The 23,480-nt window shown below is 43.5% G+C and overlaps 1 protein-coding gene across 1 annotated transcript; it reads right to left on the bottom strand.

Annotated features, from left to right (window-relative positions):
• Positions 1–906: 906 nt before the first annotated feature.
• On the bottom strand, positions 907–18,556 carry LOC142814128 (uncharacterized). The gene is made up of 6 exons (XM_075892058.1): positions 18,443–18,556; positions 17,036–17,140; positions 14,575–14,838; positions 9,872–10,076; positions 5,888–6,044; positions 907–1,074 (listed from the first exon to the last, which is right to left on the bottom strand). The coding sequence occupies exons 1-6, from the start codon at positions 18,480–18,482 to the stop codon at positions 907–909; spliced, it is 939 nt and encodes a 312-aa protein (XP_075748173.1). The 5' UTR covers positions 18,483–18,556.
• Positions 18,557–23,480: the final 4,924 nt, after the last annotated feature.

Here is a 23,480-nt window from a genome sequence, read left to right as displayed (position 1 = left end):
CTGCATGTCTCCTTCTTTGTCTGGTTTCTAATTTTTCGTGTTGTTTCCTTCCTTTGGACAGCTTTTTTTATATTGTTTCCTCTATAAATTCTGAAAGAGGAGTATGAAGGAAGGAGAAAGGATGGAGAGGTTATCCAGCTAATTTTTAAGGAACTTACCAGTAAACAATGAACTACAGTGCTGTAGTATTACCTCTCTGATCAGAACGTTTATTAAATACCACTTCCATGAAATCAAAGTACTACTGCACATTCCGCAATAATGAATACAGCCACTATTTTATTACGTGTTTCACACGTTCTCCCGGAGGTGTTTAAAAGCTTCAAATACTTCAAATACTTCCGCTTACTTATATGCAATATCGAGATACATCCGACATCATTACCATAAAACCTAGTTTTATATTTCTTGACAGGTTTTCTAATATTCTCAATACTGCTGGGCCGACACTCAGGCTATATATATAGAGAGAGTTTTTTATGGCAAGGTTTTGAAGCATAGCCACGCAATGCCGCAGCAATACTTTTTTGATTGATTTCACAATCTGTTTATTTAAATGTTTAATTAATAAATATTTGGTAGCATTACAAGTTCGTGATTTAATTATTTATTAATTAATTCACCGTGTGCAAATATACACTGGTAGTGTTGTCCCACTACGGTGGTCTAGTGGCTAAGATACTCGTATGCTGACCCGCAGGTCACGGGATCGAATCCCGGCTGCGGCGGCTGCATTTCTGATGGTGGTGAAAATGCTGTAGGCCCGTGTGCTCAGATTTGGGTGCACGTTAAAAAACCCCAGGTGGTCGAAATTTCCGGAGCCCTCCACTACGGCGTCTCTCATAACCATATGGTGGTTTTGGGACGTTAAACCTTACAAATCAATCAGTCAGTGTTAACGAATGTCTACAGACAAAATATGTCTTTCCTTGTCAGGTCCTCTATTGCCGACGGGTGATGCGCCACCTCCGCCTCGTCCAGATAGTCAGAAAATCGGATGCCCAACACCAACTCGGGTGTGCTAACGCTTCCTGTCTGCGAACCATGCAGGTTGTTCTGGAACTCCTTGAGTTCCTGCGGACAAGAAGTGATATTGATTGCGAAAAAATAACATCGAGACGAACTCATTGGTTTCGCGAATAAAAACGGCATCGCATTTACCACGGCTGCTTATTCATTCTGGACGAGCAACATCATACGTACAAGTTTATGTATTTACGAAGTCTTCCATATACTTAACTCTGATGGAGTTAAAGTGAAGAACTTTTTTCAAATCAGTTTTACGAAATCCCGCACGGTGACTTAAGGGTTGAGAAGTTAAGATTGGTAACCACTCGTTTGAAGCAAAAAGCCGCTGGAAAATCTATATGGACTTCTCCTGGAGAAAGTTCCTTAGTTGCCAAAAGACGTCCTGGTATGGGGATCAAACCCGTGAACCACGATTTTTCTGTGCGGTCGCTCTTTCAGTTGAGCCAACGATAAAGCTAGCCAGGCGGCAACGCGAGAACCGATTCATCAACAACTCGAAGCACGTAAAAACCAGAATGAGTTTTCCGACAACTAAGAACCTTTCTTTGAGAAATCCATCAGGATTTTTTAGTAACTTCGTGCTACGGTGGTTATCAATTTTCCTTGCTTGTTTACACTATTATAATCCCGTCCCGCTTAAAGCGCTAGTTACAGCCAGGAAATTGTACATTCTTCTAGTTCCCTTATCATGACCAGAATTTAAGCCGTGCCTGATTAAGAGTGTAGCGAATAATGTATTCCAGCTGAAACACGTGACTGTACTTTGTTACAGAACTTGCGTACGTCGGCTTCCCTTATTTACCACCTCCGCCACCCTCAGCCCATACTCGAATCATTCATATACCAGTCCGTTCTTGATGTATCATGAGTACGTTTTGTATATTCGTCTGACGAGTTGTTACAGTCTGAGGTAATTGGAGAAGGTGAAATGTCAGCAACTATTCCTGCCGAAGTAAATTGCTCTCCAGTAAAAAAAAAACATGTGCGTAGGAAAATGTTTAAGAGAGCATTCTAAACAAGTAATAGGTGCATGCAAAAAAAGGAAAAGTCGTGAAACAAATAACAGTCGCTTAAAATTCATATATGATGTATGAAATAATTTTTGGCACATATAATTGTGTTCGAAGGATACTTGCACTCCTCAAAATTCTGGCCCTATACGACTTTCACGTAGGTCTGTATGGATATGGACAACTTAACAGAGCTCTGCGGAACTCTCTAAAATGCTTAGCCAAGAGGTGAAATTAATAACTCGCTTACTTATCTGAGAGAGAACAGATTTTAAGCTAGAAGTTCGCGCAAATAAAGTCGATTTCCTGGGCGTGCATTGACATTGGAATTGAAGATTCCATTACGCAGCTGCAAATGCATAATTAAGCACGTTAATCGTGATGAACTGCACTTAGCGGTGGCAAGAAAAGACGAGTCGCGTACACTAGCAACACGTGGAGAGACAACTAAAATGTTTCCAGAGAGTACAGCCCGTCATGGCACTTGACGCAATCTTGCTGATGAAAAAAAAAAATTGTTTTTTTTTAACTTTTTTCAGCGTTTAGGCGAAGTGACATGAGCTTGTTAAGAGCATTTTTCTTTGTAAGCACCGCTGTCTGTTTTAATATCACTTATAGCGTGCATGATCGCCTAGCAATAGAAAAGTGCATTTATTATTCGAACAACGTCAAATAGAAAGTGATTAGTTGATTACTTCTTTGTGAATAGTGACACGCACGTATGAAGTAAGCCCAACCCGCTGTATAGTGCATGGTTCTAGTCATCGTATACCACTTGATAGCTGAAGCGAAGGTCGCGGTATTGAATCCCAGCCGCGGAAACAGCATTTTGATGGAGATGAAATTCTAGAGGCCCATGTACTAAAATTGAGGTGCACGTTACACGTTAAAGAACCCCAGGTGGTCGAAATCACCAGAGCTCTCCACTATGGCTTCTATCATCATGATATCGTGGTTTCGGGGCGTGAAACACCAAAAAGTATTAGTATAATCATACCATACTCCCTTCTGTAATACATGTAAAACTGATTGGCTAGAGGCACTGTAACAGCTCAAGTCCAGTGGTTATAAAACAACTTTTATTGCGGTTCGGTTTGCGAGATCTAGCGCCACAAGCGGGCCCGGTTCATGACAGACGAAAAAAAAAGCTATCTGAAGCAGTATAACCCCGAGCGCTTACTGCCAAGCTGTCTCGCAGCCAGATAGCACACCACTTGGCTTGGCTGCGTCCGATTGTCTCTCTACGGGGCGTCCTAAGAAAGTGTGTACTCTCGACGAGGAAGCCGTAGGCGTGTCAGTCGATGGGGAGTACGACGAGCCCGTGCTTCGCTGTGCCCAAGTGTGCGCGGCTTAGTGCAAGCTGTCCGAACTATTTCTCTTACTTTACGGAAGCATTGTTAATAGGGGAAAGAATACTTAACCTCGGCAGCGGCTTTTACAAATAGGAAGAGTTGACTAGAAGCCATCCCGAGCAGGTAGTGAAGGCGAGCGTGTAAGTGGAACGAGGCTGAGTAGTCTATACCTTTTATGTGTTTATTTATTTATTTATTTATTTATTTATTTATTTATTTATTTTATTCATTTAATTGTTGTAGCCTAATTTTGGCTGTCAGTGTGTTTCAGCTTCAGTTTACTGCATTCTAGATGCCAATGCCGATCTTAGGTATACAATCCATGTGTCATGATGGTTACGCTGACTCGAGTAGGACGAAGGATGTGCTGTAGCATTGGGCTTAGCTCAGACACGCAGCAGGTATACGCGGCGTTCTTTGTAACCTTCAGTGGCTACACACTATACAATACAGGACGTATAAGCTGTAAAGTGCGGGCTGACTTGCCGCGATACTTTGCACTGACCAGCCACCGCTTTCGCTGCCGTTTGCCCGATGCCAACAGACAGAATGCAGCGCCATCACGTGGTTATACAAGTAGTACACACTACACCATTAGCCACCAAGTGCAGCTCAGGTTTTGGACATTGTGAGTGGCATAAGCAGATATTGGTGTCAAAAAGTGAAGGAACTGGTTATAGTGTAGTTGTAACGCCAGTCTACATCGTATAACATAAGAACGGGTATGGCAGAACACATGCGCCATTTTCCACGGCCGTCACGTTGCGATGAATTGTGCTATAACAGCTTCAAAGTAAAGGTCGTGTTGCTATCAAAGCTGTGAATGAAGGAAAGTATAAATTGAAAGGCTCGCTTTTTTTGTTAGACACAAGTATAAGGGATGTTATTAGAAGTAATTGTAATGTAAATGTGAAGAAAGAAAAGTGGACGAAAAGATAACTTGCTACCGGCAGGATTCGAACTTCCGACCTTCGAATAACGCGTGCGGGGCTCTACCACTGAGTTACGGCCATCTCCCGTCCTTCTTAAAGGGTATGTATGTACATTTAAACGAGGAAGCGTCAGTCATGCAGTCACGTGGCGCTGACTGACGCTCTCACGTTCAAATGCACATAAAATGGACGGGAAGATGACCGCCACACAGCATTGTCCACTTTTTGCTTCGAATTTACATTAGAGTTACTTCTAATAACATCCCTTATGCTTTCCCTGGCATTATTGTCCGTTACTTGTCATCAATGCTGCTGGTGTGACGAGGCTACGATTTCTAGCTGCACGGACCATTTTCGTCCACCTTAATCAAGAACAACAGACAGTGAAGCCAAGGGGGTGGAACGTTAATTGTACCGTTTCGAGAGTACTGCATCAATGATACAAGCACTTGAAATGAGTAATTATGTGTATTACATACTCATTACTACAATACGCTTAAAGCAGTGCAAATAAAATTTGATTGATTTGTGGGGTTTAACGTCCCAAAACCACAATATGATTATGAGAGACGCCGTAGTGGAGGGCTCCGGAAATTTCGACCGCCTGGGGTTCTTTAACGTGCACCCAAATCTGAGCACACGGGCCTACAACATTTCCGCCTCCATCGGAAATCCAGCCACGGGAGCCGGGATTCGAACCCACGACCTGCGAATCCAAATAAAATTTCCCGTACTTTCCGGCTTCATTATTGGTTGGTTGTTATTGAGGTTTCGCCATTTCCATTGCTGCTTCAGGAACGATTAAATACAACCTTGTCAAGTTTGATTTCTGATAAAACAAAGCAAATTCTGCTGTATTAAGTGCATTATTTTACTTTCACAAACAATTAATAACCGTCAAGCAGGAAAATAGTAAACGCACTAAAATATTAACCCTCCTTTTACCTTATTTGCTGTACACACTGTCGCCTAAGTTCAATAAAGTGACCTTATTAGCATGCCCGTATTTATCCATGGATGACATAGTAAATACACATCCAGCATTTTATGAGAAATATACACGCGCCTCAACAAAGCAAGTTGGCGTAGAGCAGCTCTGAAGCTGAATTAATAATTGTGAAATCACGAAATGTGCTTTTTCAGCAAGTCTGTAGCAGTAAGTTAAGCAAAAGAAACCTTGAAAACTATTCATAATTCCTGCGAAAATTGAACGATCGACAGGCCAGTGCCGGTAATCTTAGCGCGAAATAATATACTAACGGTATATAAAAGAAAAGTGTGCATTATGTTTCCTTATATATGTGTCTCTACTACAGCTCATAATAAAAACATGACATTTTACGCAAGCGCTACGATATCGATTACTATTTTAAATTTATAATAAACTTCCAGTCAGGTTTTTTAAATACTATGAACTATATTACAGAGCTAAAACTAGAACATACGTGTAAAACGATACATACCGCTATAATGCCGAGTTAGATGGTCATAAAATGCCACCATATAGTTTTTATTCAGAATTGCTGCTAAGAGATATGCGGAGATATCAAAGCAGTCTACTTACATTTATTAGCCTTAGCTTATCAGTCAAGTCTGATTTAAGCGTTTTGGAGTCGCAAGTTGCTCTCAGAATGCCATGGTGTCGTATTTTTCCTTTGTACAGCTGCAGAAGCTTCTTTCTCCCGGTTGAACTCATAGCTTTCCTCACATCATCGGCCTCACTGAAACGGCGCGCAGATATTCCCCGTCGCACAAGCAAGACAGCATACAGACCAAATCGCGAAGGCAGGAACTTTGCATCATATTTAATCTAATATGTTGTGACATGAGAGAGTAAAGAAAGAAAACAACAAAGGTATGAAAGGTTTTGTTCACAGCCACACTGCGTTTTGCCCAGTGCATCCGACTGTGGTAGCATGCAGAGACTAGAGTAAAACAAACTACTAAGATCAATCTGGTTTAATGATTAGGAAGCTTCAGACTCGATACCGGGATGTTACAACCAATAAGAGAAGCATTTCTCAAAGAAACATCTAGTGCTAAATCTGACAAAGATATCCTGGGTGTCAATGCGCATGAGACTGACAGCGCCCCGCATGTTTGGCCATACATATACAGATATCATGGTAGCGCACATTCTGACAATTTACTGCGAAGATCCTGACGTCTTTCCTTCTTTCCTGTGCTGTGTTGTCATGTTGCCTTTCATTTTTAGCAAAAAGATAAGAACGAGTAAATCATAAAAAAGACAAATATACTACAGATTGTGTTGTTTGTCAAAATAAATTGAACCTTCTTGTGCTTTAAAAAAGGTTCTGAGAGTGTGCACGTCCGAAACTTGTTACGGTAGTAAAACACACACACACACACATCAAAATTATGTTTTACCACAACGCAAATAAAAGTCAGCAAATGCAAGTACACTGTAAACAGAAATAAGCCGAGATGGGAGTAAATGACCTTGTCCTCTAGCGCACACCCAGATGGGAGTTTTACAAACCCCTCCGTTGGGAGTAAAAAATTTACTCCCCATCCGTAGGGGGTTTTTGCATGGTGCCAGGGGGGTTTTTATTTACATCCATTGGGGAACTTTTTCAGGTCAGTATGGGAGTAAATTTTTTGCATCGACAAAGAAAAAAATTACGTCAGCAGCCGTACCATGCGCTAGCGTAACTTTAATTACATAACATTTAATGAGTACAACAATGATTACAGTACACAAACATTATCACAAGGTTCCACAACACTCGCACTCACCACAGCTTGCCACACGCAGTACACACCTACCATATAGTCACCGGGTATATATATGCACCACATTTTTACCTCCCATGTCGCCCTGGTGAAAGCCTTTTTTTGCTGTTAATTAGGCAATAAATACGCACGGCGTAAGTATGAACTTGCGGTGGTCTGATGTAAGCACTTCAACACACATGCCTTTTATCCTAAGCCTGCCTAATATTTATTATTTTTTTACTATAGCGAAAAAGTTTCATCAGTTGACGCTCTGTCGTACGGGCTGAATTTGCATTAGCAGTACTGTTTGTGGACCCGTAAAATGCACGGAATCATACACAAAGTGCGCGCGGCCTTGAATGAGCACATTAACGAGGCACATTTAGCAGCTCCAGCGATGAACCGAGGTAGACCGCCGCTACCGCGTTCGACGACTAGGCCTCACTCACGAGTACGGCACGGTTATACTGTAGCACGGCGATTCGATGAATGACAGCTGGCGATCACAAAATGCTTGCTGATTTGCAGTTTACGTCTCGTTTTTCCCATGCACAGAGGTAGGTGCCCGCTATCCACGCAGTTTAAGCTACGGAGCGATAGACTTAAACGAATGAGACGGTTCGCAGCCGCTGTTCCCTTTGCTCGCATGCATTGCATGTATACCTCGCAGAGCTCGCCACGGCGGCCGGTGCGCAGTGCGAGCTCGATACGATGCCGGCTTGATAACGACGCCATAGCGAGGCCTTCCTACCGCTTATATGTTGCAGCCGGTGAAATACCGGTGACACTCCGAGAAGTCACTATCGGCGGAGACGGGGCGAGCGCGTCGCCGGCGCAACTCTCAGACCGGTTGCCGGCCAGCCTGCCGTAGTCGAGCGAAGCCTACTTCGAACCGCTTCGAAGTTTTACGGTGCAATCGCTGACGATCGTACTCCGCCTCGTTCGGCGCTCGCCTTGTAGTTAGTCATTGACAGCTGCGGTCGCAAGGCGCAGAAGACTGTTATACATCCCAGCAGCCTTCATTTTTTGTGAAACACATTCTTTGCATCGCCGGTGGTCGGTGCTAGCTCGTAGCGCTTGCCGCGGTGGCCGGCGCGCAGTGCGAGTTCGATACGATGCCGGCTTGATACCGACGGCATAGCGAGGCCTTCTTACCACTTAGATGTTACAGCCGGTGAAATACCGGTGACACTCCGAGAAGCCACTATCGGCGGAGACGGGGCGAGCGCGTCGCCGGCGCAACTCTCAGACCGGTTGCCGGCCAGCCTGCCGTAGTCGAGCGAAGCCTACTTCAGACCACTTCGAAGTTTCTGATGGTGAAACTCCAGGAGCAGCCGCTGACGATCGTAACAGCTTACTTTTGCTACCATTAATTTATTCTTCGAAGTTTTTTGTTACTCGGCCCTTTGAAACGCGGCATTCACGACGTTTCGTTGAGGAATCGGACCGATGTGCAACGTGGTTTAACGGTGCGAAATATATTGAAATGTTCCCAGTAAATACCAACCGGTCGTTGCTATTCTTCGCTGCACTGATAATTTCGTTGGCTGTTGACAGATGCTTACACGGTTAGCCACACAAAGCACATGTGTTTCACACCGACGTGCAAACATATGCCCGTACACACACACACACACACACACACACACACACACACACACACACACACACACACACACACACACACACAGACACAGACACACACACACACACACACACACACACACACACACACACACACACACACACACACACACACACAAACACGTCACGCCCAAAGAGGGTTTTTAAAGCTCCTATAGGGAGTTTGTCCCAACGTGACCTGAAACTCCCTGGGGAGTTTAACAAGGTCATGTCGTTCATAAACTCTGTGATTAAGTAGGGGGCGTTTTACGATGACATGTGCCGAGTTCACTCCCTACCAGGGAGTAAATAATTGGGGCAGGGGAGTTTTGTGGGTTCATGTGCTGGAGAAACTCCCATCTCGGCTAACTTTTGCTTACAGTGTACAGAAGAAAATAGACCCTATATATGTCAATAAAACTCCTACATTCTCCTCATCTCTTTGTTTCCCTTGTGATTACCGCTTCGTTGATGATTGAGACCATCACGCCGTAAATGGCAAGTGGTTTTAGTAAGACGACCTTATTTATACACGCTCAAGCCACCCTTCTCCATTTCACTGTGTGGTTATCACTTCGTCCGTGGCAGGGGCAGTTACGCCATATGGGGTGTACAGCCGCAGCCGCGTCTGGGTAGAGCGCGTCAGGAGCCAGTTTTGGCTCCGCGGGCCAGCTCAAGGCTGTCCAGAGGGCCCGGGCCGTCGCCGAGAGACTCTGTCTACCGGTCCCGACCTGGGTGGAGCCGCCGGATTGATGGCGGGGCTTTCGGCACCGCTTTCTTTCCTCTCAGGACCTTAATAAAGTTCATACTCACTCACTGGCTCCGCGGGACAAAACCTCGTGACATTTTCGGGCTCTAATGTGGTCAGTCTGACAGCTAGGCCTCACATGCTTCTGACACAGCACTTCAAAGCCCGAAACTGCCGCGAGGTTTCGCCCCGCAGAGCAAAAACCGGCTCCTGTACAACCTATCTTGTACAACCTATTTTGTACAACTGTACAACCTATTATTGTGTTACAACTTATAGGCCCTTAACACTCGAGCCGCCTTCCTCCGTTTCTCAATATGCGCCGCTTTCGCATCGTCTTCGACAGGAAAAGTTACGCCCTTCATGGGTGTGTCTATACGAACTAGAGAGCGATCATGCAGTGTGAACAGTCATCAAACCCAACTCTACCGCTTAACGCACCGATAGCTGACGGACATGCCGAAGCCCGTCTTTCGAGAGGCCGGTGCCAAGCGCCTGAACGTTCTCCAGCTCTTCTCGTTGTAACGGCCTCGGAAGTCATCTCCAAGAAACCGAACATCCGTGTAGAAGAGCAGCTCGCACAGCCCGTCCGTAGGAAACATGTCCTTTTCAACGGCAAAGTCACCCGCTGTGCACAGGAGCATGCCTGTCGCGTAGCCAGATTAGAAACGAGAAGTCAATTAAATTCAGCCTGAGCATACTTTTTCATCATTGTGCCGGTGTTGTCTCCATCAGTTGATCATTAACTGCTCCTGGTGGAGACAAGACCTGCATTTTTTCAGGAAGGAGGTAAATAAACTTTTCTCATTGTTTGCCAAGATTGGTTGACTATTTTCCGGTTTCATATGCTCCTATTGTCTTCATCTATTGTATAGTAGATAAAAATAAAAATAATGAAAGTAAATAAGAACGATATGATCAAATCGCAAAAACAATGACAAAATCAAAGTAGAAGCGCGAAAAGAAATGCTCTACAATCTAATTGATTGATAAGCGGGGTTCAATGTCCCGAAACCACCATATTATTATGAGAGACGTTGAAGTGGAGGGCTTCGGAAATTTCTACCACCTGAAGTTCTTTAACGTGCACCCAAAGCTGAGCACACGAGCATCCAGCATTTTCGCATCCATCGAAAATGTAGCCGCCGCAACCGGTATTACATCCCGCGACCTGCTCGTCAGCATCCAATACCTTAGCCACTAGACCACGGTGACGGAGCGCTCTACAATCTAAGCGAGTTTCACGATATAACAAGGCCACGATTAGCCAGGGCCGGTATCCTAAAGCGATGTCTTATGCCTAATTTTATGCTGGTCATCGGGTGCACGTTAAAGAACCCCAGGTGGTCAAAATTTCCGGAGCCCTCCACTACGGCGTCTCTCATAATCATATGGTGGTTTTGGGACGTTAAACCCCACATATAAAAAAAAAATAAATGCTGGTCATCAGCCATCGCTCATGGCTGGCATGGTCGTGTTTACAACAATGACCAACCTTTACTCGCGCTCGTGGCCAAGCGCGAGGCCTTACAACATCAGCAAATGCATTCTTACATACCTCGGCAGTGCTGGTCGAGTCTAAAACCACACCCACTGCCCCACCGCAGTGGTCTAGTGGCTGAGGTACTCGGCTGCTGACCTGCAGTTCGCGGGATCGAATCCCGGCTGCGGCGGCTGCATTTTTGATCGAGGCGAAAATGCTGCGGGCCCATGTGCTCAGATTTGGGTGCACGTTAAAGAACCCCAGGTGGTAGAAATTTTCAGAGCCCTCCACTACGGCGTCTCTCATAATGATGTGGTGGTGTTGGGACATTAAACCCCACATATCATCAACCACAGCCACTCATAAAGTTGAAATCGTCAACCATGCTTAGTTCATTTATAATGCGATTGTATTTATGTAGTAGCTATGCATATATTCTGTGTAAACAGTGTTGGGTGTTCTGATACAACGTGACAAAAAGAATGACCCAAAGCACTGCCTGTACTCGATCTTTGATTATACACGAAGCTTGCGCCATTTAGTTTCAATTGCCTCAACAATGACACCCTTCGAACAGTACACTGTTTCCACAAAAACATGCACAGAAAACTCATTAGGTATTTCATAGAGAACAAACTAAACTGAAAAGCACCCTAGCGGTGGTTAATTTCTGTTTTGCCAAGCTACTCGAAGCTCTGAGGTTGTCTTGATATTGTCTGAATGTTTGCATGGCGCGAGTTACGCTATTACATGTATGCGCGCGGGTATTACGCCATATATCATGTAGAGCGGTGAGCTTACTAAACCAGTCCAAATCGAACAGTTGTACTTTATGACGGCCGCTGGGCATCAATGTTTCGCCGCAGTATTCCCGTTACGAGTCGTTTGCTACGTTCATTCATGATTCATTAACTACTTTGGCAACTAAATACAATTCCACGGCCGTATGAGTGCGCAGTCCACATTCGGTAAAGATGCTCACGCGCTGTACGACAGTTACGAGAACGGATTGTGAACTCGTCATGGCCAGTGGCATCGTGAATGCGCGTACGTCAAAAATACAAGAGACGTACTAACACGTGACACAGGATATCTTCTAGTCGAGGGGTTCGATGAAAGTTCGTCTGTTCAGGCATCGGATTAGATAGAACACGGTCACTGACAAAGTCTGATGAAATTATCTGGCGTTTCGGGACGCCATGCGGGTTCCTTGTCCACTGAGCTGCACTGCTGGACTGTTCAGTGAACAATACACTCATATGCGCTCCCAAAACGTCAGATAATTTCATCAGGCTTGGTGAGTGACCGTGTTCCATCTCATGATATGCTCTGTATGACAGCATGTTTGAAGTTAGGTGCTTCACATGGTTTTTCACGATTTAAGCACGTTTTTCCTCTTTAAATCTGACACGTTTGTAGACACCTCAAAGGGCCCCTGAACCACCTTTGGAAATACGAAGAACGAGCGCGTCATTCTCTCCCGGCTTTTGCTGTCTTTGCTGCACGATTCGTGATTCCGGCAGTTTGTTCACGTGAGGTCAGTATGAAATAAGCTCTCGGCTGGTGAATATACGGGAGATATCTGTTGTGTATTATCGCATCTTTTTTATATAGTCGCATGGCTGTTATGCTTTGTTTACAGTATTAGATGGCACAGTTTATTGAGCCCCGACCACGGCGGTCGCATTTTGATGAAGTCGGAAGGCTGGAAGCCCGTGCACTTTTATTTAGGAGCACGATAAGTGGCATTCCCCGCCAAGTGGCGTATTGCACGTACAGTTCCTGTTTTTAAAACTGGCGATCGAGCCATCGTTACTAACTATCGCCCTATTTCGCTTCTCAATTCCTGCAGCAAACTCATGGAGCATATTATTTCCAACTATCTGGTCGACTTTTTAAATTCCCGCAATATTTTAACACCCTTCCAGCATGGTTTCCGTAAGGGCCTATCTACTACCACTCAACTCGTTTCTATTGTGCATACCTTTTCTTCAGTTCTCGATAAGTCCGGCCAAGTTGACGCAGTATTCCTAGATCTAAGCAAAGCATTCGACAGGGTTTCCCATTCAGGTCTTCTCTTTAAACTTAATACACTTAATGTCCCGCATCTTCTAATAAAGTGGATTGCCTCATACCTTGAACATAGAAAACAATTTGTTGATGTCGGTGGTCACGTTTCAGATCTTGGATCAGTTAACTCCGGAGTGCCTCAGGGAAGTGTCCTGGGGCCTTTATTATTTCTGGTATATATAAACGACATAACCTCTTGTGTGCACGAAAGCGTTGCTATTCGTTTATTTGCGGACGACTGTCTTCTGTACAGAGCTGTTGAATCAACTAATGACCAAATTACCCTCAACGACAGCCTGAATTTAATATCTAATTGGTGCGACACTTGGGGAATGAAGCTTAACCAAACTAAAACGGTGTACATGCGCATAACTAATAAAAAATGTCCTCTTATGTTCAATTACTCTGTAAAGGGAGTCGAAATTTCTCAAACCAATAGCTTTAAATATCTCGGTTTAACATTTACAAATAATCTAACCTGGTCAATGCATATCGACAAAATCTGTGCATCAACTCGGCGTAAGCTCGGCCTCTTACGTCACAAACTAAAAAAAATCCCCCTCCCATGTTAAACTTCTTGCATATAACACGCTAATCAGGCCTCGTCTTGAATACGCGTGTATCGTTTGGGACCCGTTCACTAAAAAAGACATTAACAAACTTGAACAAATTCAGAGGCTGGCTGTACGGTTCATGTATAATCGTTACCGCCGACATGACTCGCCTACCTCTTTAATGCAAACAAACAACATCATGACCTTACAGAGCCGCCGTAAAATAACAAGACTAAAATTTCTTTATCAGCTTTGGAACCGTAAACTTGCACTCAACCCCGCTCCTTATCTAAACCTTTTGCCCCATAGACCCACCAGGAACTTTCACCCTTTTAAATTTAACTCGATTTTTGCACGCACAAACATATTCAAACATTCCTTTTTCCCGCGCACTATAAGTGATTGGAATGCCTTACCATCTGAAACCTTCTTATCAAATAATGTTCTTCAGTTGTTTAACCAGCTCGCAGAATAAAAACGGTGCCTTTATCCTGTGATTGGTTTCCCATATCTAGTTGTGTAAAATCTGTGCTACGCTACTGTTATGATCATTGCTGCCTTGCTTCGTTTGATTAGTCCTCTCCTGTTCTCTGGTGTTTTGCTTATTTCTTGCTTATTTCTTCTTGCTCTCAATTTGTAATTCTTTTTTGTTTAAATCTGGTTTTCATCATTGATATACAAACAAACCACTCCTGCTTGGGCCGCCCTAGGCCTGCAGTATTGTAAAAATAAAAATAAAAAATAAAAATAAAAATAACAAACTCCTGGTTCTCTAAATATGCGGAGCCTTCCCCTGTGGCCTCCCTCATTATCATTACGTTGTTTTGTGACGTAATATTCCAACAATTATTACGTTCTGAACCACTGTCTCAATAAAATTAGAAAGCATTACTAACCTGCAAAAAAAATCAATGATAAGTGCAATATTGCCACGTCAAACATGAGTTCTGTAGCGTCGACTTACATACTGTACAGTTTAGATCACTACATGTGCGTTAGTTCCACTCGCAGAGAAAGGACTCAAAAGCAGACCTCACCCTTCGCAGTCTCTGCAGCGTCCTTGGTACGAGTAACAAAGCCTTCCCGTGTCCTTGACCCAGCCGTCGTTTCTTTCTTCGTCACGAAGGGAGTTTCGGGTGGACGGCTTTTGGCAACAGCTCTTGTCGTTTTTTCGCTGGTCGTCTTCGAAGTATGGGTTTCACTCTGATTTTCCTCTTCCGTTGCGCTCTCAACGTCCCCTTTAGTTGACCTTGCTTTTGGAACACTGGTCGTAGTTTCCTCCGCACTAGACTCGGGAATATCTGAAGGCAATCATCAGTTACAGAATAAACTCAAGAAGCTCCAACGAAACATGAGAATATGTGGTAGACCGGTTCCTTCACGCTATCCACACGCATTTGTACCTCGTCATGATGTATTCACATTCGCGCGCGAAGGGCTGACCGGGAAGAATGCGGAGGAAGGGAGGTTAAGTTGCTTAGAAAGCTTATGATTAGCTGCTCGGCGATTGATACATATTCACGTGAAAAAACTTTGGCGGGCAAACACCGACACAAGAGAGATTAAGGACATGCGCACGCCCAGGCAATGCATAGAGTCAGTGTTTGCCCACCCGGTCTTTATGGCTAACTCACGTCAGCATGCGTGCTGATATGATCACCGCCGAAAAAGCGCCGCATCAAAAAGTCACACAAAAGAAAAAAAATGAAATGCGCAGGTTTCGCATTCAAGAGATGAACACGACAACGATATCCACACGCACGCTTACACGCGCACGCGCACACACACCCAATCGCTAGCGTAGCTCCGTTTCTCGGTGAAAACATACTGCACCCCCGTATTCTAGAACGTCCTTTCACTCAACGCTTCACCTTCACTTGAGAAAGCCGATGGGAGCGCCGTCTCTAGACACTGCACGTCACTGCATATCAGCGATATTCTGCTGCGATTCTTGAGTGGCGCAGCATCATTTTCAGCCGAGCGGTGGTGCAGTGCTTAACTCAGTCAAGTGAAGGGTGAAAGTCGAGTCCAGGAGCGTTTCTGAACACGGGGGTTAGTGCCGCAAGGAAGACCAAGGGGCTAACCCCCTTTGGTTCTTACTTCATTGCATCTACCTCGAATTTGCGCTCACGGTCAATGCTTTTTCGCTCACAACCAAAGACGCCAACACCATAATTTCTGCGAGACAATAATGTGTTTTTTAATGGTGAACATAGTCTCGTCGCCATGGCAATTACCATCTGCTACTCTCGCTTATCGCTGTCTATCGTGAACAGGACTGGCGCAGAAGCTTCAGCGTTTTAAGAGTCAAGGTTACCGTTCTTTTTCTTTTTTTTTTATTGTGCTCCGGGTGCTAGCACTGCGGACCTATGGACGCAGATATGTGCATGTGTAACAAGGGAGCTAATGCTTATTCGGGGTCGCATCTTTGAAATGGCGCGGAAAGATGTCTAGAAGTGCCTGAAAACAATTTCTTTCGGGGACGTCGTGTGAAACCGTGTGCTGACGACGACAATTTTTATCGATAAAGTGGTGTCATTTCATATATCTCTCACGACGTCATAACGGCGCATATTTCCGATAATAACGCATTACCATGTGTCACGTGACAAATTTACGACTAAAGGCATCTCGTTCCACGTGGTTCTATTAATAAATATAATTCAAAGCTCACTTGAGAGGCGCTGTCGACCTGGGTACAAATCTCGACATCGTTAAAATTCCGCCATACTGTCAAATTTTGTCGTCGGTCAACACTGATTTGCCCAGAAAGCTGCTACGCGGCCTCTCTAATTGGCTTGAAACTCGGAATAATGAAACCGGATAATATGGTGGAATTTCAGAGTGTCTGAGAAAGTTTCCTGAAAAAATTACCGCAGTATCCGGTAAAATACCGGTATTTCAAAACACCATAGGTGTGTTTCGCTGGGCTAGTTGGTCAAACGCTGTAAAAGGTAAAAGCAGCGCAACCTAGAAGAGACGAAGTACGAAGAAGCCCCGCCGCGGTGGTCTAGTGGCTAAGGTACTCGGCTGCTGACCCGCAGGTCGCGGGTTCGAATCCCGGCTGCGGCGGCTGCATTTCCGATGGAGGCGGAAATGTTGTAGGCCCGTGTGCTCAGATTTGGGCGCACGTTAAAGAACCCCAGGTGGTCGAAATTTCCGGAGCCCTCCACTACGGCGTCTCTCATAATCATATCGGGGTTTTGGGACGTTAAACCGTACAAATCAATCAACGAAGTACGAAGAAATAACAGACATGACGAGCGATTGTCCTGCCTATTATTTCTTCGTAGTTCATCTCTTCTATTTTGCGCTGTTTTTACTTTTTACTTTAGAACAAAAAATTTTTATCTCCCATTGCGATAGTAACCGTGGCTTCGTGTAACAGCGTACAACAATGGACACAATAATAAAGTACAAACGACAGCTCAGATGTATACTGTTCGCGCTTCACTCTCAGGAAGTTGCAAAATGCACTTGCGATGGAAATGTACTTACCGGGGAGGGCTTCAGTTTTCTCTCGATTTTCAGGAGGTGCCTCACCCTTGTTTTTGCGTTTACTCACGTGAAAATACCGATCAGCTACAGTTTCTCTATCGTCCCCTGCATGTACAAAATAGCGTAATTATGTCGGTTGACTTGAATAGGGCTTCTTGTTTTGCAGTTTTGCAAGATATTTGTAGCATCAAACTTAATACAAAACATTGTGCCTTTTAATTTATATTCGATAGCATGTGCTGCCACACAGAACTTATGAATATATTTTTCCCTGAGCGTTACGCCTTCATGAAGTCTAGGTAAAGCGTTCAAGCAATAGCACAGGAATAACAGTAATTAAACAAACGTTTAGCATGCTATGCACATGTTTTATGCACAGTGCCTCACCTAAGCATGAGCTCTTTAAAATTCAAACAAAGGCTGTATGCCTATAGGCGACCTTTAAGCAGTCATACACAGCACAGCCACTTTTTTCGACGTTTTTTTTTTTTAATTCGCCTTGCCTTGACGTGCACTCCGGGCCCCCAACAGTAATTAATATTCTAGTTACAGCATAGGACACTTCATGACCTCATGAAATCTAGCTGAGAAAGAAGTAATCAAGAACACTGCAGAGCTCATCAAAGCTTCTTTCACGTTAAAGTCCAATAATGTATTTATACGTGGTATGAATCATTATATTTATATAATCATTGCCCTTCATTTAGTTAAGTTTTTTGTGATTTTATTTATTTCATCTATTTTGTTGAAAGTCCAAACAGCCTATGAAGTACGTCACATTCTGGATTTTGTTTTTAATCATATGTGTGTCTTTCCTTTTTTTTCTCTCTCTTTTTTTATGAACAGCTAAGACAGGAAATATGAAACTTTCCTCACTTGTCGCTGTAGATTTGTCCTTTGCTGAACTTATGCACATATTTATACACATATATATGCATACACCTATTTACTAGCTATGTTTCAAGCATATTTGATTATTCGGTCTATATATAACTGTCATACCCGAAGCCGCAGCCTTGAGCTATATATTTCACAAAACGTCATGGGCTTCGAGCCCCCACCACGCATAGCTGAATTTATTCTAGCAGTTCATACTGATACCCCGTTGACAGGCTCGTATTCATAAATATGCCCTAGTCTCCCCCCCCCCCCCCCCACACGCACACACCAAAAGTCTCATGGAGGGGAAAGGTGGTACAGAAAATATGTGATACAAACAGATTCAAATAGATTTTTTTCTCCTGTTGTCAAGGTCTTCCGCAAGTGTCCTCCCCTCCCAGAAAAAAAAATTCTGCCTACGGACCCACCTGATGATGACTCAGATCAACAATCAAACACTTCACTCGCAATATTAGAACTTATATCAACAAGTTGTTTACGTTTATTTTGTCACAAATGTTGGCTTACCGGAAGTCGCAGTTTCTGACGCTGTGGCTGGTGAAATCATCCTCGCAGCCAGCGCAATCGCCGCAACCAGGACAATGAAAATGATGGTTAGCGAGGCCGGGCTACTTCTGCCGTGCAGCCTGCGACACGGCGTTCGCACAGAGTACAACTCAATGTGGTCCTGTCAGAGCCTCTTAGACGATTCTGACGAGCGACGTCACTGAAGCAAGCATGAGGCATCAGAGCTTGTACATATATTCCGCGTCATTTAAAAGACGTAACAGTAAGCTTTTTCTATTCAAGCCTGATTGATTCTTCAGCATATATCTTACAATTATCATTTAGACGTTACTAGGTGTCAATTTTATGGACTGGATCCTTCGCTCAAGCTAAAGCTACCATCACAACTTTCCCGCTCCGATGCGACACTGTTATGCCGCCTTTGGTTGGGTGTTGCATTTACAAAGGTGTACTCCTTTCGCATTGGTATGGCAGACACTCCTACATGCGACTACTGCGGAGCTGAAGAGACCATCGAACACGTCCTCTGCAGCTGCGCTTGTTACGACACACAGCGATGCCAGCTCCGGATGATTCTGAATCAACTTGACTCCAGACCATTTTGTGGGCAGAATATTCTAGGACCTTGGGCATCTGCCTCAGTTGCGCAGAAAGCAACTAAAGCACTGCTACTTTACCTAAAGTCAACAAACCTGAGCGACCGCCTGTAGACTGTGTGTGCTCCCCGAGTGTGCTCGTGATTGTGTGTACCTTCTCATCTCTCTGCAACCTCTTTTCTCCCCTTTATCCCTTCCCCAGTGCAGTGTAGCAAACCGGATGTGCGTCTGGTTAACCTCCCTGCCTTTCTTTGCATCATTACCTCTCTCTCTCTCTCTCTCTCTCTCTAGACGTTACTATGAAAAGCCAGCAACATGAATGAGAAGGACTGGTCTCATTGCTGCAATGATGTAATGTACCATAAGTAAGATGTTTCGTCTACTTACCGACTCCCTGTTGATTCGCAGCAAAAAAAAAGTGCAACAACAAACAAAAAAAAACCTGGCTCTTGTGAACTGTGTGAGTGCATATTCGCCACAATTACACTTTTCAAGAGTTTTTTTAGTGCCCGAAAATTAATGAGGCCCAAATGTTTGCGAAAACGAGTATAGCAAACACTTTGGATAATGTTACAGCCTAATTTAGACGTCATCATGCTTCGCAAACATTGACTTTATTTCTTTTCTCTAATCGTTCACTGTTCTACGAGACATGGAGGAGTATAATGTAGATTGTTCACTTCTTCACACACTAGGAGCAGCAGTGACATGTTTATAGTTAAACTTGTTAAGCAGAGTGTGTTAAGCAGTGTTGTGCTAAAAGCCGTCAACATTTAGCACGACACTGTACCCGATTATCTCAAATTATGTAAGCTTGAAAGCTTCAATTGTACTTCACCTCCTATTTTTATATTCAAGCACACGTAAAATGAAGAAATATAGTTATAACACAACAACAGAGCCTAGTTTAATTAAATTAGCAGCATTTACGAGGCTGGTATATTTTAACACACTGCATTACCAGAGGTTACGTACGTTAAATGGTTTACAAAACTTGTACAACTTAGTAAACTTCAAAACATACGAGCCCCGCGGCTATAAGTATGTAACTCTTCGCCATATGCAAACACTGCTATTCTGCCAACTGCATATGTAAGAGGAATTCAGTTCTGATATATTAAATATATTTGGCTTTTAGTAGCGCAAGGGTCATGCTTGACCGAAAGCGTCATGAGAAAGATGAAAGAAGAACAACAATCCATGATTTAGGATGGATGTGAACTATGGTAAGGGGTGCGAACCATGATAATTGTATGTGGCTGTATAGAGGCCTAAGATTCCGTGCCATGTGGCGGGTAAAACATATAAGTATCGAAAACATGTGGGAGACGTGAAATATCTGCACGGAAAATGAATCGTAGTGCTCGTGGTAATAAAAATATGATGGAGATATATGGAAATGGCGCGAATGTTTCGTCAACACCTTTTAATACACACACGACCTCTGTTCATAGTACAGAGGTCGTGTGTACAATCACCCAGAAATAGAGAGTGAAAACAATGTAAGTCTTTTAAAAACGCGATCGATGATTCCCGCTTTAAAAAAAAAACGTTTCGATACATTAAGCTCTATTAAAACTTCTTCACTGTTTAAAAGAGCTAAGGAATAATTATGCTCATAAATTCGCGGTAATTTTTTTATGTTGGATTTAAAAGCATTAATTTGTGCCTAATGTGTACGCGTATAAATGATGCAAAATAAAAATATTAAGATGGAGGCTTGAAGCGATGAAAAATTTCTTAAACACGGGGCATTGTTATAGAGCCTATGTTACGACAAGTGGTATTGTCTTCTTCGACGCAGCGACTTCTCAAGGATTTTTTTGTTTGCGCATTGTTATGACCGTCGTCAGTAGGCGCCATGCTGTCGCTGAGAAACGTAGCCGGGCAGCGCTCTCACGCCTGGAACCCCAGTTCTCTCGGAACCAGCGTCCAGCGGCAGGGAGCGACAAAGGGATTAGAAGACGGTCCGTGAGCCTACAAGCGATTCCTCCAGGCAGGCTTGTTTAGCGAGACGGCGAAGCAGACCAACAGCACAGGTCGTGTCTCCGCGATTCAAGTGTTTACTCCCTGGCTGCCCTTCCTGGGAAAGGCGGAAGAAGCAACCGAACCGCCAAATTGTTCCGGGAAGGAACCCCATTTCCCCTATCCTCAGAGCATTGCGTCAAGAGGGGCAATAACTATTCGGCGGACCATGTGCTACTGAATTATGCTCTGTGGGCTGTGTCCTGTGTGTGTGTGATTGACGTCGCAATCAAGGAGGAGGAGCCCGAAAGGGTTTAAAACGACGCTGCAGAGTGCAGGACGTGGCTCTGAACTGTGTAACGCTTCAACCACCACGCTCGTGGTTTGTGAAACTCTCAACCTCTCTATGCTGTAAACAAGTGTAAATAGTACCATAAACCTGTTTGTTTTTCGTATCCCCATCTTGTCAGCGTTCGTTCCCTCAACCCGAAGCTACACCACGCTACCAAAAAAGACTGGGCAGACCCCGGTCCGCAACAGCATATATAGTGATATATCATTTTTGTTTGCATTTTTTTGCTGCAAAACTGTAAATTTGATATTTTAGTTTTCAAACTGTTCCTTCTTTCAATAACTTTTAAAGGCGTAGAAGAGTGTTGTATAAAAGAAAACTTACATTCGCAGTAGCTAGATTTCAAAAACAAACCTCGTCCAAATCGGTGCGCCGGTTACCGAGAAAAGCAACTTCTCGTTTTTGTTTATGTAGGATCCCTCGAGCTAAAGCATTCCCTTATCTAAACAACGATAATGCTGCGACGCATATTATATGAGAAAAACCAAAACGTTAATAAAATGATAATAACTGAATAGGAATAGAATACATTAACATTCGTGTTTTACAGCGAGAAAACAAAACGACACAAGGAGAAAATGGTGACCAAAACTCCGTCTTCTATCATGAGGTGCAAACATTTGAGCAGACACATGACCGAAGAACAGCTATGAGTTCTCCACAAGAGCAAGCTTGTTGGCTAAATCAAGTTAACATTGCACATGATTTTCTATGTTTTTAAAAAACTTTCCTAATGTGGCAGGTGCTTTTGTCTAGGTGCTTCATTAAAAAAATAAAAAGTGGTTTAGCCAAAATTGGTGAGCAGCGAAAAGATCGACAATGAATTGATAAATAAAGACGGGCATAGTTATTATTGACTTAAACTGTTCTTTCATATAAAAGTTTAAAGAGCAATGTATATGTTTCCTAAATACTGTCGTTACAGCAATTCGCCAGTGATGTCATTCACGGAGCAAACGTTACTCTAACTAGCCACCCAACGTGCCATTTTATTTTCATGAAAGGCCAAGCAAACATAACCGTTCCCTAGTTTTGAAAAAAAAAATGAAATTGCAAACGCCACCAATACTCAAAAGCGTAAGGCACTACCGTACACGTAATAAGCTAGTTTTCATAAGCAAGATGCCGTGATACCGCTAACGTTTTACCAATAAGAGGGTAAATTGATGGTAGAAGATAAGGCTGCAGAAACGATGCTTCTGCCGTTCAAATGCAATGTTTTATCGGAAGGCCATGGCTGAATTGTTGAAAAATAAAACAGGTACCTATATAGCGAACTGTTCTACATATATTTGTTTACTACACATATAGGAACGTATACGTGTTCTGAATCTGAAGCGCCCTTTATTGGCACAACAATGTCTCTGCCGACCAAACAGAAATACATATGAGCACAGGCGTATATCATGCAAGGGTCAGATGGGTCCGGGCTCCCCTTGTGTTAGGGCTGAGGGAAATCTTTTGCAAGTGCCCCCCCCCCCCCCTGCGACGTTTGACTTACTAGACACTTAAGTATATTCAACTATGCTTAACGGCTGATTATTTTTAGATTCTACCTCTGTTCAATACCACTCGGCTGTGTGAGACAATAGAAATCGCAAAATATTCTCAACTGGTTCAAAGAAGACGGAATGGAACAATGCAGCTATACTCGGGCTTGGACCCCATGCTAGTTTTTTAAAGTTTTATTTGAAAGCATGTTTTGATTCTTGTGTATATGAAAAGAACACATATTTTAAAGATAAAATGGCCGCCCTTATTTTTGTCCCCCTTGTGCACCTTTCTGAATTTTCACCACTGCGTATAAAGCACATTAAAACCATTTCTTTGGAATGTTACACTTTGAAAGGAAAGTACATTATTTTGCGAAATGTTACTGTAATGAGTGATTTTTAATACATTAAATTATTTTTTCTCGAATGACCGTTTCTGAAATATTAGCATGTGGCTGCAATTATGAAGAAATAAATCAACGCTGAAAGTGATTGATATCTTTATTGGGCAAAGCTACACAAAAAAAATTATAATGACACTCAAAGTGCACAATATATATGCGCATACGTGGTAATCTGATCAGTGCTAAGGCACGCTGCCATTCACACACGCGGCAGTGAAGATCCCAGCA

Source organism: Rhipicephalus microplus, chromosome 4 (assembly GCF_043290135.1).
Source record: "Rhipicephalus microplus isolate Deutch F79 chromosome 4, USDA_Rmic, whole genome shotgun sequence".
Taxonomy (NCBI): Eukaryota; Metazoa; Arthropoda; class Arachnida; order Ixodida; family Ixodidae; genus Rhipicephalus; species Rhipicephalus microplus.
Note: the sequence above shows the minus strand (reverse complement) of the source record. Positions and strands in the feature narration are given on the sequence as shown.